Source organism: Achroia grisella, unplaced genomic scaffold (genome assembly GCF_030625045.1).
Source record: "Achroia grisella isolate CSIRO2021 unplaced genomic scaffold, CSIRO_AGI_Agris_v1 utg902, whole genome shotgun sequence".
In the NCBI taxonomy this organism is placed as follows: Eukaryota; Metazoa; Arthropoda; class Insecta; order Lepidoptera; family Pyralidae; genus Achroia; species Achroia grisella.
Genome location: NW_026713060.1, coordinates 1690874 through 1709713, shown reverse-complemented (window position 1 = coordinate 1709713; position 18840 = coordinate 1690874). Strand labels below are relative to the sequence as shown.

General features: G+C 32.1%; 3 protein-coding genes across 3 annotated transcripts in view; 2 read left to right on the top strand and 1 right to left on the bottom strand.

The window, feature by feature from the left end:
* The first annotated feature begins 1720 nt into the window (after window positions 1–1720).
* On the top strand, window positions 1721–5204 carry LOC131853432 (thioredoxin-like protein 1). The gene is made up of 6 exons (XM_059204316.1): window positions 1721–1914; window positions 1998–2154; window positions 2990–3100; window positions 3351–3500; window positions 3621–3754; window positions 3879–5204. The coding sequence occupies exons 1-6, from the start codon at window positions 1817–1819 to the stop codon at window positions 4087–4089; spliced, it is 861 nt and encodes a 286-aa protein (XP_059060299.1). The 5' UTR covers window positions 1721–1816; the 3' UTR covers window positions 4090–5204.
* A 213-nt stretch (window positions 5205–5417) lies between these two features.
* Window positions 5418–10322, bottom strand: LOC131853431 (U4/U6.U5 tri-snRNP-associated protein 2). Its single transcript, XM_059204315.1, has 10 exons — window positions 10128–10322; window positions 9898–10046; window positions 9404–9518; window positions 8848–9023; window positions 8179–8404; window positions 7793–7916; window positions 7275–7434; window positions 6708–6898; window positions 5976–6128; window positions 5418–5674 (listed from the first exon to the last, which is right to left on the bottom strand). The coding sequence occupies exons 1-10, from the start codon at window positions 10174–10176 to the stop codon at window positions 5578–5580; spliced, it is 1440 nt and encodes a 479-aa protein (XP_059060298.1). The 5' UTR covers window positions 10177–10322; the 3' UTR covers window positions 5418–5577.
* A 309-nt stretch (window positions 10323–10631) lies between these two features.
* The window catches only part of LOC131853479 (E3 ubiquitin-protein ligase UBR4), a 65309-nt gene continuing 57100 nt past the window's right edge, over window positions 10632–18840 (top strand). Inside the window, exons 1-13 of the mRNA XM_059204375.1 lie at window positions 10632–10753; window positions 11680–11777; window positions 11926–12062; window positions 12286–12406; window positions 13061–13326; window positions 13893–14056; window positions 14790–14925; window positions 15564–15686; window positions 15804–15946; window positions 16645–16885; window positions 17172–17331; window positions 17563–17726; window positions 18314–18479. Of these exons, the coding sequence (XP_059060358.1) occupies window positions 10632–10753; window positions 11680–11777; window positions 11926–12062; window positions 12286–12406; window positions 13061–13326; window positions 13893–14056; window positions 14790–14925; window positions 15564–15686; window positions 15804–15946; window positions 16645–16885; window positions 17172–17331; window positions 17563–17726; window positions 18314–18479 (2041 nt within the window). The remainder of the gene's footprint in view (window positions 10754–11679; window positions 11778–11925; window positions 12063–12285; window positions 12407–13060; window positions 13327–13892; window positions 14057–14789; window positions 14926–15563; window positions 15687–15803; window positions 15947–16644; window positions 16886–17171; window positions 17332–17562; window positions 17727–18313; window positions 18480–18840) is intronic.

The window sequence follows — 18840 nt, the reverse complement described above, 5'->3', positions numbered from 1 at the left end:
GGAATTATAATAATAATAATAAAACTCTTTATTGTGTACACATAAAATAATGAGAAAATACAGTAAATAGTAAAATAATAGCAAATGGCGGTCTTATCGCTAAATGCAATCTCTTACTGACAACCTAGAAGAGAGGACTTATGTACATAGAATAGGGTAGGTGACACACATAAGACACTATTTATTATACTACTGGATATACATACTTACATTAGGGATAAATATATAAACCTACATATATACATACATATATACTACATATTGGAAGAAATGAGAAAAAAAAAATAAAATAAAAACATGTACTATGAAGAGAGATAATGAGATCTTAGTCTATTATTAAATGATGCATGTGTTTGAGCTGATCGAATGGAGAGTGGTAGAGAGAATTATATATGTATTTGCTTCGAACGTTCGCGACAAATTACAGTAAAAAGAATTTGCGTGTTATTTCTAACAGGCGTTTTTTTTGTCGAATTAAATATTAATACAGAACGGGGTTATAGGGACCAGTATTTTTCAATTCGTTTGGTCTAATTTGTCAGATGTACATATAATACATACTTATCCATGTTGTTACCTTTATACAGAACAAATTCCTAATTTTTGCATCCCCTGTAGGTAGGTGATTATTGAATATGTATCGTATGTATTCAATATCTGAGTTATGAGTAGGTACATAAATATATGCTTATTTGCCACCATCGTAGTATAAAGAAAATATTTTACAAATTGTTATAAGGTCTTTCTATCATGTTTATCTGTCCGATAATTTTTGTATTTCAACGATGAAACGACTGAATATATCTTAACGAAATTTGATCTTACGGTCTTTGAACTAAGAACTAGTTTCTCAGAAAGTATATTGTATTCTATACACACAAATGAAATACCTACTATGTTATTTGATACACTCTGATCCGAGTTTATTAAAATGGATCGCAGTGATTTGGAAAGCTTCCAGTAAATTATTGCGAGGATAAACCTCGCCACAGGCGGTTTGCCGCGCTCCCATCACTGTATACTGTAATATCTTGTCGACCGCTATAAATTATTATTAAGTAAGCTTTGAAATAAATCTAGCAATCTAATTTTACTGCTAAGATAAGATATTAAAAAATATATAATAAAACAGTTTCTTTTTTAGAAAGCGAAAATAAATAATATATTTCATTTTTATGGTATTAGGCACTAGTGTTTTCCACGCGGACGAAGTTACAGGTACAGCTAGTTTAAAATAAGAATTTTAAACGACCGTTTTACTAAAATGACGTGCGTCACAGAGTTCATTTCATCCACACCCAGAGAGAAGGTTGGGGATTCGGGGTAACCTCTTTGCCTTGGCATCTGCTCTGGTAACAACGTCTCCTCCAACTGAGTTGTGAGCCTGTTAATTTTAATATTAGTGCCATACTTGGGAATTATATTTTTCTATACATTTTTAGTTTTTTTTATATGTAAAACTATGACACTTTTGCAATTACACTTGCCAAATGTTACCTATCGAAATTAAGATAGATAATGCAAGAAACTTTTGTCACTTGTAGATTGTACGCTGTTGTACTGCAATTGTTAAGTAATTCATACATTTTCATGCTACTTCTAATGATAATTGATTGGCTTGCATATAAAACCTCAGAACGCATTGATTACAATGCCGAAGTAATTTCATTCTAGCAACACTAACTTCGCGGCTGTCAGCTAGTTTGACATATTCAACAAAGTGTCAAGGCAGTCTACCATTTTGACTTGTCATCTTTCGTACCTAATCTGATACTGAAATATTAACTTTTAATTTTAATAGAATATAGTAAATAAAATGGTTTTAGCTACAGTTATTGAAAATGAAGCTCATTTCCAGTCGGAAATGACAAATGCCGGCACCAAATTAGTCGTTGTAGACTACACTGCCAGTTGGTAAGTTAACCTTTTCCCATTCAAAATCCCAAGTCATCGTCCTACATTTTTTGTTAGTATAAAATTCTTATTTACTTTTAAAGGTGTCCACCATGCCAACGAATCGCTCCGTTCTTTGAACAACTACCAAATAAGTTTCCGAGGGCTTTGTTCTTAAAAGTGGACGTAAATAGATGTACTGAAACTGCCAGCGCCCAGGGTATCTCGGCAACACCAACATTTGTTTTCTACAGAAACAGAGTAAGTGACTACTTATTTTTTCTGTGTATGATATAAAGGCTGCTCCCACCTGCGCTAACGCGATACTGCTATTTATCGGCGAAAAATTATGAGAAAGAAGGCAAGGCCCATCATATTGAAATTACCACAATTATTTCCTATGGGATCATGTGAATGTCACCTGAACTATAAACCTATTGTCAATTAAGCCCCTAATCCTGCCCCCCTCTCACAGCGAAGATAATTTTATACTATTTTATTTGTCCAAAGCTTTGAGACAAAGGTAACTTATAATAACACTGAAATGTAATGTTTCATTGTTTATAATTTAAAGACTTATTTTATACTTTAATGGTTAAGAATGGTAAAATATAAATTCATTAGTTATGATTATATACATTATTTGTATGTAAATGAGGAATGGAAAAGAAGCTGATGGTCAACCTCATGATAAGTGGCAATCACCAAATATATAGAGACGAACAGTAATTTTAATGACACATTGCAGTCATAATCTGATATCCATGGATATACCACTCCTCAGCATTTTTTATAATTGTAAATTATAAAAAATGCTGAGAATGTAATTATTACCCTACAACTAAAATACAGACAAAGCAATCGGGTCAAATTATAACTTTTTAAAATATATAATTAATCCTATTATGTATTTTAAAATGTTGGTCTAGTTGTGGGTTGTATTACTTAGAATGATAGAAAGATTATGATTTTTTGTATGTATGTTTGAATATCTATGTATTTATATAATTTATCTAGACATAATACAGGCTATGCTTAGCTTGCGATTAGACAACCGTGAATTGTCTTGGTGTTATTATATTGTTACTTATTCTAGACGCGGATTGATCGCCTACAAGGTGCTGATCCTGCTACCTTAGAGAATAAGGTCAGACAATACTATGGCACAGAGGAGTCCAACGATGAAGACAATTCTGTTGCAGGCCATGTTAGTATATATTTTATTTAATCTGTTAATTACATATTACTTATATATACTTAGATATATTTAAAAAATGTGAGAAGTTTACATGTTAAATTAATACTATAAATAATTAAAATATTTACTTACATAAATTAACAATTCTCTGATATAAGAGATAGAAACTTTTTATATGAAATTGATTAAATTTATTGATTATTTTTCTTAGAATATATGTTTTTTAAATATTTCATTAATGTATAACTGTTGGTTACAGATGGATCTGGCCACATTCATCACAAAGAGTGAATGTGAGTGCTTAAATGAGGCTGATGATCATCCTCTGGCACATTGCCTTACCAGCGGCGGTGGATACTTAGCTAGTGATTGTGATGAACAACTCATCATCAACATAGCCTTCAACCAGGTAAATAGAATTTACTATAATGTAATAAAAATATAATAAAAAATATTAAACTTAATACACACATTATTACTTTGTACAAAATATGTATTTGAATTTAAATATAATACATAATAATTTCAGTTGGTGAAATTGCATTCAGTAAAAATCAAGGGACCCGCAGATAAGGGGCCCAAATGTGTAAAACTGTTCATCAACCAGCCAAGAACACTTGATTTTGATCAGGCTTCTGGTAATGCATCTATTCAAGAATTGGAGTAAGTATTTAAATTAGTGGGTTAGTTTGTTTACTATCACTAGTATGTATTCATTCCTGAAGTCTGTAACTTAACCTCAGTATTGCAACCATCTGGACATAATAACAATAATATTTTATTTCAGAGTAACTCCAAGTGACCTGGAAGGCAATCCTATTCCATTGAAATTTGTGAAATTCCAAAGTGTTCAAAATATTCAATTATTCATAAAAGACAACCAGTCTGGAGATGATGTGACCCAAATTGATCATCTTGCTTTCTATGGATCACCAATCTCTACAACCAATATGGGAGAATTCAAGCGTGTGGCAGGTAAAAAGGGTGAGAGTCACTAGCGTTTACTTACCCTGTGCAGGCGTACACAAATATAAGGATGGTTCAGTTCAGTGTAATATGCGACTACCCCATAAACCATACAGTGTATCTTGCAATAGGTTGGAAAATGAAATGGACATTATTGTGTTACTTATAGTATTGCTGTCTATATATCAAAATATCAATAAAGGATTTTTGAAATTTGCCCATAAATTAAATGGACATTGTGTTACTTATAGTATTGCTGTCTATTTATCGAAATATCAATAAGGATTTTTGAAAATTGCCCATACATGAAATGGACATTATTGTGTTAACTATAGTATTGTTGTCTATTTATCGAAATATTAATAAAGGATTTTTGAAAATTGCCCATATAGAATACCAATAAAGTGTATTTATAAAAGTTTTCAATAATGTAAAATATGGGCAATTTCAAATTTGTATACAAATATAGATCTGCAGGAGAACTTTTGACGAAATCAAATGAGGGATCAAATCACATTGAGTATATGACATATTCAACGTAATATTCTCTTTTATAATTTTGTTTCATACAAATCATTAAATGCTATATTATACACAGTGAGTACTGCTGAAAAAGGGGCCGGAGAAATATAAATATTGCAGTAAATTTGAGTTTCGTTAATTTATTTTATAAAGGTATTATCTGAGATTTGTACATTACATGGTGTATAGACTGACAGTTGAATTTCAATAGACCATATAAATATCATTTCATTTCGATTCCATTAATCAAAAGTTAGCCTGCTGTATCATACCTAGCATTGTAATCGAATTTGAAATAAACTTGACTGTTAATAGATATTCATACTACATATATACATTACTGTACTGTACTCTATATTGATACGAATTTTAAGCATGTCTATAACTAATGTTTATCTGTAGAACAACATTTCTCTTAGCAAGTTATTACATTATCAAATATTTATTGTCTGCTAAAATATTTTGTAAATTTATTTCATTTTAGTTTCGTCCCTGTATTTAGAACTCAGAAATGTGCACATACTATTTATTTGATATAATAATAACCTCTACAATAGCGATGACAGTGGTCTCATGTTTATCATAGTAATAGCTAATAATATTTGTCAATGGGTAAATTATGTTATTTAAGTAAAACCGTAGAATATTATTTTCATCTGGATGTTTTGGACTTATTATAATTATGTTATTAATTTGGGTTCTCGCAAGAATTTACACTAAAAATCTAACTGAACTGTTTGCGGCATTTTATTTGTTAATTTAATGTTATTATAAAGTGGGATCATTTTTCAAACTGTGTCAAAACATAGTTAATGTGATTTTTTTATATATATGTATATTTCATATATTTATGAAATGATATGACATAATTATAAGTGTAAGGTCATTCCGTAGGCCACAGTTTGTTAAATGGAATCTTAAGAATATCAGGAATTTGTATATTCAATAAATAAAAAAGATACTGTAAGAACTTATTAGTTTTAATATTTAGCTTAATATTAATCCTGTTTCAATTCATATATCTGAATGTATGCTTCAGTCAGTGTGATCATCTGTGGCAGTATGCTGGTTACATGGAGATCTTGCATTTCATACCTAAAACCAAAATTTATATGGTTTCATATGCTACTATAAAATGGAATTTTCATTTCAATTATTATTCTAAAAAATAAAAAAAATATGTTAGGGGTATGAAAAACAGATATAGTAGCCGATTCTCTGACCTAATGAATATGCATTTGAAATTTCATAAAAATTGGTTAAGTCATTTGGCAGCAGTATGTTAACTAACATTGTGACAGGAGAATTTTATTTATAAGAAGTTGATAAAATTACATAATACGTTAAAACAACAACTGTTTTATAAATATACAATATTAAATATATAAAGCCTTACCATTGCTGAGTTGGTTTATGTAAAACATGTGCTCTGTAGGTTCCCTTCTCTGGTGTACCGTCATGGACCATGTTCCCGACCAGTTCATATATTGTTTTACCATTATGTTTTGCTTTCACTTCCGGAGTGAGGATATCGCCAAAGTCTACATTCCTGAAGTAAAAAAAATAAAATTATTTTTACAATTACTGTTATGTAGTAACCTCATGACCCAAAAAAGAGTATAAGCAAAACCTAATTACAAAGTAGTTGCCATTGCAGTGAAGGTGTCGTGGACCTGTGTTTTTATATCTACCCAGTTTAGACTATTCAAATCAAATTTCTATTTACGACTGACTCTTCGGCGATGGAAACACCAATAAGAAACCAAACCAGGCAAGAGAGGAGACAATAAAAATTATAATAACAGTTGGCATTATTAACGTGCGTATTCACATGACGTCGACACATGATATCTGTGACTATCCTTACTCTAAGATAACAGTCGTGATGGTATATTTATGGAATGCATTATTTTATTTTCCATTGCTCTAAAAATATGTAAATCAGGATATATTGTCAAATTGTGTAAAAAGGTGGTGTCAAAATCTGCATTAATAGTATAAAGTAACAAATAATCTACACAACCATTGTAAACACAGCATTCTCTCTATTAAGTTATTATATAAAACCTCAACGTTTCATTGAGGTTTAATTTACATATATTAGAATGATAACATAAATAGCACTTACTTGACTGGAAAGTTTACAACTGTGGGATTCTTTTCAACGAAAAATGTATTTTTAGTGAATCTTTTAATGTACAATATTAGATATGGCGGGAGTTGTGTTATTTCAAACCTTTTCATAAAGTTCTCTTTGTATGTTTTATATTCTTTTGATGCCTGTCCATTAAACTTTGATAATAATTGGTAGAGATTTACCTGAAAATACCAAAATATAATTAAAAATTTAGTAAGATATTATAAAAAAAGTGTCAGTTATTTGTACTTATCAGTTAATTGTTTATTAACTAATATTTTTATGCGTCTTCAGAAATGGTAGGTAGATACATTTGTGAAGACACATCTAATACGTAAAATTCTCATGTCACAGGTTTCGTGTTTATGCTCCTCCGAAACGGCTTGACTGATTTTGATGCATTTTTATATGTATATTCAGTAAGTCTGAGAATAGATTTATAATTAATTTTTATACCGATTTTAATTTATAGTGCAAAACAATGTTTGCTACAACGTTATTACTAACGGACCCACCGTTAATAATAATATGAAAAAACATAAAAAAACAAAATCATACCTGTGGGATGATGTTTTCTCTAAACTCATCTGTGAATAATGGTGTAGGTGGTAAATCACACGTCAAAAATAGAAATGGCGATTCTGTTATCATCTCATTGTATTCTTCACTGTTGAGGTCTACCTTAGCTGCTTCTTCACCATCTGGTGGCGGTAACTTCCTAAAATTGATTAACCATTTCATAAATAGAATTTCTAATAAAACCTCGCAATTTATAATCATTAGGTTTAAAAACAATGTACATATGCACATTCTAAGAATTAAATTGTAAGCCGATTTCACAAATTAGAAGACCAGTGGACCAAGCAATTCGGTACATATTTTTTAACTAAATATCAAAGTATGCCCAAATATAAATTGTTAATAACAATAAATTTCATTTCAATTGAATGATTTATTGAATTGAATAGATTTATACAAAAGAATTATTTTAAAATTGTACCTACTTTTTAAATGACTTACTTACCTTAAATTAATGGTTAAAACATCACAATAACAGAAAAATAGAATAATGTTACCTTGTATATATTCTCATGTGTCCTAGAAATGACTTGTAGATAATTGAACTGTTAGGTTTCTTGGTCCCATTAAGTGCCATATGCAAGGAGTTGAGAAACCATGACAAAAAATCAATGGGATCACCTGTAATCATGGATGGTATAGTATTAAATGGTGATGGTATAATACCTAAATAGTAAAAAGTAGAAAATAGGCAGTGTTAGACTTATGTGGGATTCTTAAATTCAAAATACATTATAAATACAAATACACAACATAACTGGTAATTAATATAACTTTCAAAACAAAAGTAAATGAATGAAGTAATAAAGCAAAACAACCATTACTACAGTGGATACAGGGTGACATTTGTGTTTATGTAATCCAGATGTAATAAATTACTCACTTTGTTTGATAAATTGGAATCTCTTTTTAGACCACAGTACAACAGCTTGAAGCATCTCATGTGGGGATACATGAGCCTTGAAAGCTCTAGGATTCCACAATTTGCGTAGTAGCTCACCAAACCGTTGCACTAACAAGAATGACGAATCACCTGGTGGTCTTTTTACATTAGCATAGTTTTCTTCACGTAAAAAATAATTGCGCAGTGGCCTCACCTGTGATAGGCACTGAAAAATATTAAAATCTTGCTTTTTAAGATGTTTCAGTTGAATGGTGCAGTCACACTGGATAAATCATAATAAGTCAGATTACGCACAGCCACCTTTCGAAATTTAAACCTATCCACAGTCATCACAAAGGGTGATATAAAAGCAGTAAAATTATGGTATGACATCTTAGTTATCCAGAATGGCATCACATGTTAACACAATATCACTATACTTTACTGAACTAATTAAAATAAGCCACAGCTACAAAATTCCACAATGTCTCTCAAACACTAGTAAATGTTAATGTTGGCAAAATCACCTATCAAAATTCATGGCAGTCATATAAAATAAAGAACAAGAATACAATGTCTATAGTACTGGCCATGTATAGAGGTGATCCACATCTAGGCAGCTTGTTTGCTTATTCCAGTTACATAAAGAAATTAAAGAAAACATATTACCTGCAATATAACATTACAATAATCATTAGCCTTAATGTTGTTAAGACCCACAATTCCAGGCATATACATTGTACCATCAATAGCTCTTGACATTTTTGTATCTGAGTCCAACTGCTTTATCTGCTCCATAGTAAATATAGGGTTCAGAACATACTTGATATCATTTAGAGATGAATCTGTAAAATGTGAAAATATTACTCAAACATTTTTCAAAATGTTTATTTCTAATGTTACTTTTAGAACTATAAAACAGAAAAAGATGGCAGTGAACAATTTAATTCTTAAAAAAATTATATATTATAACAGTATTAGTTAAAAATAAGTAAGTAATTGAGTTCAGTCCTTTGAATAAGAATCAAAGATTTTGGATCTTCTAAATTTTACTGTTAATTAAATTCAATATTCATATACTCATAATAAAGAATTATTATGTTATGTATAAACAAATGTTAAAGTATTATAAATGACTAAATTCTTTCCTTTTGGATACACTTACTGAATATCTGATTGGGAATATTTACTTTACAAAAATTACAACAAATAGTGGCATACCAACCTATAACTTCATAATTATCAGGCAGACAGTAGAACTTTAAAGTATGTAGGTTCAGGAATACATGATGACCATCAGCCACAGAATGGGTATAAGCATGTGTATTGGTACCACGGCCCTTGAATGTTAAAACAATTTAAATGTATTTTTAAACTTACAATAAATAGTTTCGTTTCATTAAATTCAGCTCATTCAAATACAGGAAATGAATCCTGATATGTGTTACAGGTGAATTGAGAAGACTTGTATAACATACTGACACTGTATTTTACAAATATAAAAATATTTTAATTTTAATTAAACATCACTTAAAGTATCCTTATACTAGAGTAGGTAATCCTTGTAACTTCTACTCCAGGGGACAAATATGTACTTCTTTGTAACACCAATGATTTTGTTAAGAGCCTCAATAGTAAAAATAAACACGATAATAAATTTATTTTTAATATCTCATGTTCCATTGTTCTTTAAATTTTAAAATTATATGAATGACAAACCTGGAAATACTTCCCACAGACCAAGCAGGCGTAAACATTGATACGAGTTAAAGAAACTGAACATAATTTCTCGAAATCAAAATCCAATACATGTCTGTTGATAGTATCCAAATAGGGGCACTGAATATGTACAGTTTTGGACGCTGGTTCTGAAATAATATTTTTTATTGAATTCAAAAAAGTGTAAATGTATTCTAACTTCATAGGTTAGAATACGGAATATTACTTACCCAAGAACTTAGTACCATTTTCTTCGGACAACTTCCGTTTCTGCGACATTATTTCATATGCGTAAAAGCTTTTAAATCATGTATGTTTTTTATTAAGTTAAGATAAGATATATTTCATTAAAACAAACATTAACAATTTTCTGTAAAAGTACAGAACACGTACCGACTACAGTTCTATGCTGTTTACAGTTTAAGTGCTCTGTGCTAAAACGCAAATGATAAATTGTCACAGAGCAATTAATATTACTTTTGTAAACCGCTCCTATTGTATCGCTTATGTTACGCAATTAACATAAGCGATACAATAGGAGCGGTTTATATACGTTTAGACAAATTTTTCTGAAAAACATTGTAAACACAGTTTTATACAAAAAAATATTTTCTTTCTTAAAAAAGTACGAGTTGACAGTGACACTAACAGTGACATTTGCACAGGGTAATTTATTTATAGCTACATAGAATACAGCTGACTTCGTCAATTCTTCGTTTATCATTCTCCCGAAAATGGCCGCTTCAGGAGGTAATATTGAATGGTCAACGACTGTAAAACCAATTTTGACTGCTCTTTACGGCCCATTTTTCGATAAAAATGATGTCGTAGAGAATATACAAGCCATAATTAAAAGGTTGGTGTACTTTGTTTTGTTGTAAGCTTGATAAAAGTTTGCTTATTTTTATTTTCAAAGTGGGTATTTTCTCTTAATCCTACTTCTAATGTCTATTTATATTAATTATTTTTCCGTATCTTCCTTTTTGTAATATCTTCATTAAGGAGTATTTATTTAATTATATTTTTAATATATATAGGTACTTAATAATAAGGATATAGATTTTTAGAAGGAACCAGAACATTTCGATTATAAAACTAATCTTATTGTTTTTGTTTTCTCTCTAAATGGTAATGTTTAAAGATTAAAATAGATACATATTTAATCCGCACTTTGCAGTGGTATTGTTAAATATAAATTAGTGATCGTCCTCCTGTTTTCCTATCTTTCAAAGTATTTATTTTTATGTATCAATAATAATAATAAATACATAAAAGTTTGAAAAGGCTGATGTCTCTAATTATATACTTTAAGCCCAAACAATTACTTACACACTTATTATATTTTCTGTTTGTTTCTCATCAATTATTCAAAGGATACTATCTTATTTACATGTGGAATAATGGTGTGTTACTGTAATCTGACTGAAAGTGTTTTGCTGTAATCTAAGTAATAATCAATATTTATGCTTAAACATAGTCTTAATGCCATGAATTGCAATATAAAAATACTTATCATTATATTAGAATAGCTTTATTAGTAAACTGTTATAGCAAAGCAGCAGTAGAATGCATTTGTAGTACTGTTATAGCATAATTATGTAGAAGAAGGTATGGTCTTATGTTACAAACATGGCCCTAAGTTCCTCACTTGATCAAGATGAGTCTTGTTTACAAACAAAGCTAAAAGATGTTTATGCCATTCTTATATGGAGCATTTAAGAATGGCATAAATGTCTTTTAGCTTTGTTTGTAGACAATCTTTGTTTTTTTATTTGTTTTCAGTGAAAGTGAATTCCAGAACCATGAAGATGTATATGATTTATTTTACACATGTTTTGCCTGTCTATCGGCACACTTCATCAGCAACAATGCTAACAATTGTATGTATTCTTAGTAATATAAATTTACATAATATTGTGCAATCATTTAATGAATAAAGACTATTTCTATTTCTAATTTTAATTTGGCCATAATTGGAAAAGGGGTTATAAGAGGTTAGATGTTTTATATATTCATAAAATTTTACAGTACCAAGTGATCAGCTGAGCACAGCTCGTGAAGCTTTCCGGATTATACTCAATCAGATTCTGAAGAAATTGTCTGAAGCTGGTTTAAACTGTGATGACAATTCCACTACATCAGCTCCAAATGTTTCTGTCAAGCAGGTATATCAAAGGAGAAGAAATAATGCATTTATATTTTTTTTAATATTTAGGCCAAATGATCACTAATTGTTTTGGAGACATTTGGTCCAAAAACAATTTACATTAAACTTTATATGTTGTGGAACTAAAATCTGTATCATAATGGTTTAATCAATAATAGTATCGACTGTTCCTAAATTAAAAAAAAAAATGAGAAGTGACATGTAACAATATTTTTTTGTAGCTTCTGCTTCCAATTGTGGGACTATGTGGCATTGATGGAGGGGGCTATCCACAGTCAGACTTAGTAATTTTGACATCTTTATTAAAAAATGCTAAGTTGCCTGCACATGTTAATGTACCAGGTAAGTTAAGTCAAAAAGACACATCTATCTAAATTGATTACATAAATACACTGTTTTAACCTTTTTTCTCTCTGTGCACATTATATAGAAAGATATTTACCATCAGAATATTATATAAGTATATTATGATTGTGAGTCTGTAACCAGAATGTTTATAAGTGCTGAAATATACTTCTTAAATTATATGATTGTAAATATCTTCTTTATATATTAATAATAATATTCCTGGACAATTCACACAATACTATTTAGTCCCAAGCTAACCAGTGCTTATGTTACTACTAGACAACTTTGGGTATTAGACAACTTATATAAATTTATAAATACATACAAAATTGACATAGAAAACAACCAGACTGATACAAACAATATACAAATATTACTACTAAACCAGTACTAAAGCCATGTGCTAGACCACTTAGGCCGTCTTATGTGTGTCTCTAAGTCATAGCATCATAACTATCAGAACAGCTACACATGAGGGTACATGTGTAGCTGTTCTGATAGTTATGATGCTATGACTTAGAGACACGCATACTAAGGGAGCCACAATGACGAGATGTCCATTTTGGCCACAGCGGCCACTTTCTACCGGGTCTCCGAAAGCTTGTTTACCTTTCCAATTATATATAAAAAAGTATAACATATTTTTAGAAACACAAACGACTAAGTCTTCAGTGCTACCAAGCCCTATTACATCACTGGCGTCACAAACAACCAGCACTGAAAAGCAGCCACCGTCGAGCGCCCAGCGTCGCTCCGATGCTCTGTTAGAACAACTCACAATACCTCTAAGAAACCCCGTCACTTCTGTGACTTCAGCACAGACGCCACCTCCACCAGTACAATCGCCCGGAAGCAAGGATAGCATTGAAACTTCCAAGGATGGTAATACTCAACAGCCTGCCATTGATGTAAAGGTATGCTTTTTTTTTCCTTTAACTTTTTCCACAGACTGAGATCGGTGCTCATATTGATTTGTTTTCTATCATTTTGTTACGCTTTTAGCTTTAACTTAAGCTGTTAGGTTAGCGTTCCAGCCGTTATCTATATATCGCCATTACGCCATCCACGCCTGTGGTGGCGATATTCTAATCCATTTTCCTTATTTTTTTTCTCATAACTGTTTAAAGTTTGTGGCTCAGACAATTATATATAGTTTAACTCAGATTTTTACACATAAGTAAAGTTTGTAGTTGTATGATAAGAGAGATTGAAAGAGAGATAGTTTTTAAAATCTCTTTTGCAGTTAATCTTGTGTATAAACTACTGTTTCAATAATGTTATATTCTGTACTATGTAAATACAGCGGTTTCGGGTTAGGTTTCTAACACAATTGAGTAATAAATATCAACCCTATAGACAACAGGATACTGGACTTGCAATCCCTAGTGAGCAGTGTTACTGATTTAATATCATTACACTTTACCAATATTGCATATGTAGGGTACAAAAAATGTGATTAAAGTGATAAAACTCTTTGCAGAAATGGATGGCATCGACATGTTCGTCACTGCTCATGACTCTCCGAGCTGGATCAGTCGTACTGAAGGTGTGCTCCTCACTGCCTTGTCTACAACGCTACCTGAATCGCTGGCAAGCTGCCAAGGATTCGGCTATTGCACCACAATTTAACTCAGATGCGTCACTGTAAGTTGCCCCTTATTTTTATATTTAGTGCTTATTTTTTAAGACTCTGTTTTAGTTTTGAATCACATTGACTAATTTATTTTGTTATATTCTTAAAAAATGTAAAGTATCATGTGCATGTTTAATACATACATGTAATGCTGTTTACCACATAGATAATCTTGTATTAAATATTGTAATTATTTAAATTGTAAAAGTAATGCCTTATATCTATACATACATATAAATAAAATTGGAGTGTCTGTTTTGTAATATTGAAATAACCGTTTTTTACTGCATATGAATATAAATACGGTACATAGACCAAAATAAATTTTTTGTCTGTCTGTCTGTCTGTTTGTTTGTTCCGGCTAATCTCTGAAATGGCTGGAATTATTTTGATGGGTCTTTTATTGGCAGGTAGCTGATGTAATAAAGAGTAAATTAGGCTACTTTTATTTTAGAAAAACAAATTTAATTTCCTACACAGACGAAGTCGCGTGTATAGCTAATACATAATAATATTTTTGCAGCGTAAATGAAATAGCTGAAATAAGTTTAAAATTGTTATTAAGTGAATGAATATTTTAATATTCAAACTCAAATGGTTGAAAAAAATACACAGGGAAGATAACAGCAAGAGAAAAACTTTCTTTTGAAAACTAAAATAATTTTATTAATTTTTGACTTTGATGCATCTTTGCAATATAATATGTTTAAATATTTTTCTTATTTTTCATCCTAATTGTTCCAGTCTGCATTTCCTAGTCAATGAAGTACACGTTTGTCGCCTCGCATTATCGCTACCGTGCCTGGAACCTTTCACATCAGAGCGCATCGCCACGCTTAGTGATGTCAGCACGGCCTGGCTGCTATGCGCCACTGCACAGGTATTATTCATATCAAACTTCCAAACAGTAGGTAATATAGACCAATTATTGCTGGAAAGGGGGAATTCTTTAATTACCCGAGGCATTTAAATGTAGGGAATTTGAGTGGAAACTCTAGGTGAGTTTCCACTGAGTTTCCACATCTGGAGTAGAGATAGTGAGGGTCTTAGTTAATATTGTATTAATTTTATCTCAAGACAGTGTAAAATATTACTAGAAAGCTGAGTTAAAATCAGTAAAACATCCTTGAATCCTACACAACAATAGACATTATTTGGACTCAATTGGCACAGTAATCTCTTAATTGATTATCGCCAGCAGCCAGCCAAATGCCAATTTTTTTATTTAGTCATAACAATATTACTTAAATAGTATAGCTCATAGACTGTATGGAGCTAACTCCATTAAACCTCTAAGAAGAATGATGGAAGTTCTTTACAAGTTCATCTTCATCCCAAGTTCATTGAAAATCGATGGTTCATTTATAATTATTATTCATTATATAATTATTAATAAGAAAAAGATTTGAAAAAAGAACCATGCTTTTCATTGTTATAATAGGAATAATAAGAAGAAATTTAGGATAGGATGATATTTTGGGCAGCAAAAAAATGCTACATATTTTTATTTTTTTATAGGCATCCCTACATCCAAAGGACGAAGAGAGTGAACAGCAAACTGCGACATTGGTAGAGAGCGCACTTAGTCTGTACAATACAGTGGGCGAAACATTCAAACAGTCCACTCGAGCTGGTGGATATGTAAGTAAATTTTATTTTAAATTAATAGCCTATGGGCACTGAAACTATTATCACACGATAATAATTGCCTTGCCAGATTTAGAATGTACGATTACAATTGTATACATTTTTGTCCAGGTGTACCAAAACCATCTGATGATTGGCGGATGGGTGCTCCTATGCGGGCTGCACCATGCCCTGGCCGGCGCTCCGTGTCCCACGACTGCACCAGGCAAGAGCCCTGCTAAAACACCATCCAGGCCATATAACTTGACTAAAATGTAAGTAATGTTATTTTTATACATAGTTTAAAGATATTTCTCCACTTCTTATAAACCTCATAACGGTTTTTTTGTGTATAGTATTACATCCTCCAGTGGTGTGGCATGAGCATTGTCAGGATCGTAAATTTCAGTGGCCTATTTTTCTCTCTTAAATCACTATCTGACACATTAAGAGTTGTTGTTTCGAGTTTTCTCCTGCATGGGTGCAGTTTGCTTATTAGCCTAGTTAGCTCTTATGATCTCACGGGTATGAAAAGGAACTAGTAACGTAGTGTATTCGTGCTCCGCCACTTTACGAAAAGTACCTTCAAGTCCAGACCCTCTGATTTTGACTTTGATAATGTTTGTTTATGGTTCTCTCGCCTACTGTTTATTTTATAGTAAATAATGTCATACAATATCACAGACAATAGGTAGGGGATTGTTAATAATGGGGATTTGTGACTCGCCATTGCTAGCAACGTACCATGTCAGGACCTCCAAGCGGTCCTCCTAGAAACCATCACTGTCAATTACTGATGACTTGAATTCAACAAGAATTATAGCCATGGGCATTCATTGAATTCCCCGAGGTCAGATAACGCACCTAACTTCATGGTCATTCTATCATCGTCCACTGGGGGCCTGTCAGCGTATGCCGTTAGCGCAGACAGATGCACTATTCCATCATAATCCATACAAAGAATATATCACAGGCAACAGGGTCTGGGCGTAGTATGGGTGGCTCTGGGCGGGCGTTGCTTGGCGTGGACGGGTGCTCTGCTGGCGGACGCTCGGCTCGAGGCGCTCAGCTGCGGCCCGCCGTCCTCCGGCTCCGCCACCAGCACAGCCAGTACCACCGGCGCCGGCGGACAGCCCGCTCCCCTCCTCGTACTAGCGCAACACTCGGCCCATCAACGTGAACTGCGGCTCGCTTCCGCTGCGCCACTACATCAGGTAGAAAGTTTGCTAAAGAAAATGGTATCTCTATTATGAGCATTGTTCTTTTCTGGTGTTTCAATTCTTTTTCTGGTATGTTTTTAATAATGTGAATTATTTATGACATACCAGAAACAAATTATTTTTAAAACAAATTATTTTAAAGATTTAAGTCTCATATAATTATTGTTAAATACGAAGATAGTAGGTATATCATGTTACAGTCAAATTGCGGAGTGTAACAGTAGTAGAGTGATCTTAAATTACACATTTTTCTTTAATTGAATTTTATTATATTTCACAGCTTTTGGTGGCATTAGGTGTCGTCTGCTACCGCAAGGCTACAAATTTGAAGCGCGCTGTAGTACAGAAACAACATCAAGATGCAGACCCTGATCGATCTGATTCAACCGTCTACTTCCAAGATATGATCATGTGTTCTGAAGACTCTGAGACTGATGATGGTATGTAGTGTACTAAATTTCTTTTATATAAGGAAAACTATATTTGTAATAGTATGTAATTATTATGTTTTATTTTCATCTATAAAAGAAGTATGAGAATCTTGTCATCAGAGTATCCTAAGTTTGGTTCTAATTTTGTTTTCTTAGTTTTCAATTACTGTAACTTACTTGATAGCTAGTTTCTGGTATACAATGTATTGAGTATTGAAAATGTGAAATTGTTCTTAGCAGACAGTGAACCCTTGTTCGGTCTTTGGTTCGAATCGACACTGGTTGCACCCGAGGTGACTGAAGGTAGCACGGCAGCGCGTGGGGGCAGCGAAGCAACCGATGCCTGTGATACGCCTGCTCGCTCGCAACAAGCTATCGTGCCCGACAAGGCAGAACCCTACTCGGTTAGTATCTACATAGCAAAACACTAAAGGAAAATATAATCTTTTTAAATATTCTATTGTTAATTAAATGTCATGAAATTCATTATAATTGACAAAAGCTGTTGCATGCGTAAAAGTTTCATGCATTAAATACATATTTTGTAATTTTTGGAGGATTTTATCGTAATTTTATATTTTACGAAATTATTTAAAAACATTGAAGAAAATATATTTTATATTACACAAAGGTAAGCACTTAATAAATATTTTTTTTACAAAAAATAATGTATATCAATGTAAATAAAAATTACAGACATACGGCAGAACATAAACAAACAGTATATATAAATAAATCTCTCTCAGTCTGTAATTATTAAATTTAGTGTTTTTAGATTTGTAATAATGAAATTAGGTATAATGGGGTTTACATGTTTGGTAATAAAAACCCCTAAATCAACAACTACTAACGATAATAAAAAAAATAAACAAATTACTCAGCTTAACATAGCATGCCCCATGTGAGCATGCTGCTGGTATAAATTAATGTTGAAATAACAGTAAATAAAATGCCATACAATTGCTTTTATTGTTCTTAATATTCTGTACAGTACATCACACTGGCAACTGAGGTGTTCATACTCCTAACTGACGAGATCATTAGTGAAGGATCTGAGAGGTTGGGACAGTCGGCGTTGCAACTCCACGAGGCACATCAAGCACTTCTCGCTGCGTTGGCGAAAGATCTCGACCGAGAGACCGCACGCACTGACACAGGTAATTTATACAAAAACAGTATATATAATGTCAGACATAAAGAAATGTAGCAATCTTTTTCCAGGTTGCACTTGACTTTCAACCACTCTACCAGTCCTTCCGCAGGTGTTCTTTCTTTCACATCTATTTTTCTCTAATGAAGCTGTAAAAGCAAGCTGCAGCCAATGACATCAGATTAAAATATACATTGTTTCCGACATGAGCTGGTATGGACAAACCTTTATTTGACGACCTCTGTAGTCAAGCGGTTAGCATACCGCCTTACTGATAGTCGTTGGTTCGATTCCATTCACGGCATAAACATTTCACGAGTATGGTTGTTTGTATTGGTCTGGAGTTTTTTTTATGTATATTATTTAAT

What these genes read in the sequence shown, in the direction of transcription:
- LOC131853432 (XM_059204316.1), top strand. Translation starts at nt 1,817, where the DNA reads ATGGTTTTAGCTACAGTTATTGAAAATGAAGCTCATTTCCAGTCGGAA. An exon ending in GTAGACTACACTGCCAGTTG is followed by an intron (nt 1,915 to 1,997) that starts GTAAGTTAACCT and finishes TTACTTTTAAAG; the next exon opens with GTGTCCACCATGCCAACGAA. An exon ending in GCATCTATTCAAGAATTGGA is followed by an intron (nt 3,755 to 3,878) that starts GTAAGTATTTAA and finishes ATTTTATTTCAG; the next exon opens with AGTAACTCCAAGTGACCTGG.
- LOC131853431 (XM_059204315.1), bottom strand. Translation starts at nt 10,176, where the DNA reads ATGTCGCAGAAACGGAAGTTGTCCGAAGAAAATGGTACTAAGTTCTTG. An exon ending in TGATAATTATGAAGTTATAG is followed by an intron (nt 9,024 to 9,403) that starts GTTGGTATGCCA and finishes CACATTTTACAG; the next exon opens with ATTCATCTCTAAATGATATC. An exon ending in CATAAACCAACTCAGCAATG is followed by an intron (nt 5,675 to 5,975) that starts GTAAGGCTTTAT and finishes TTTTGGTTTTAG; the next exon opens with GTATGAAATGCAAGATCTCC.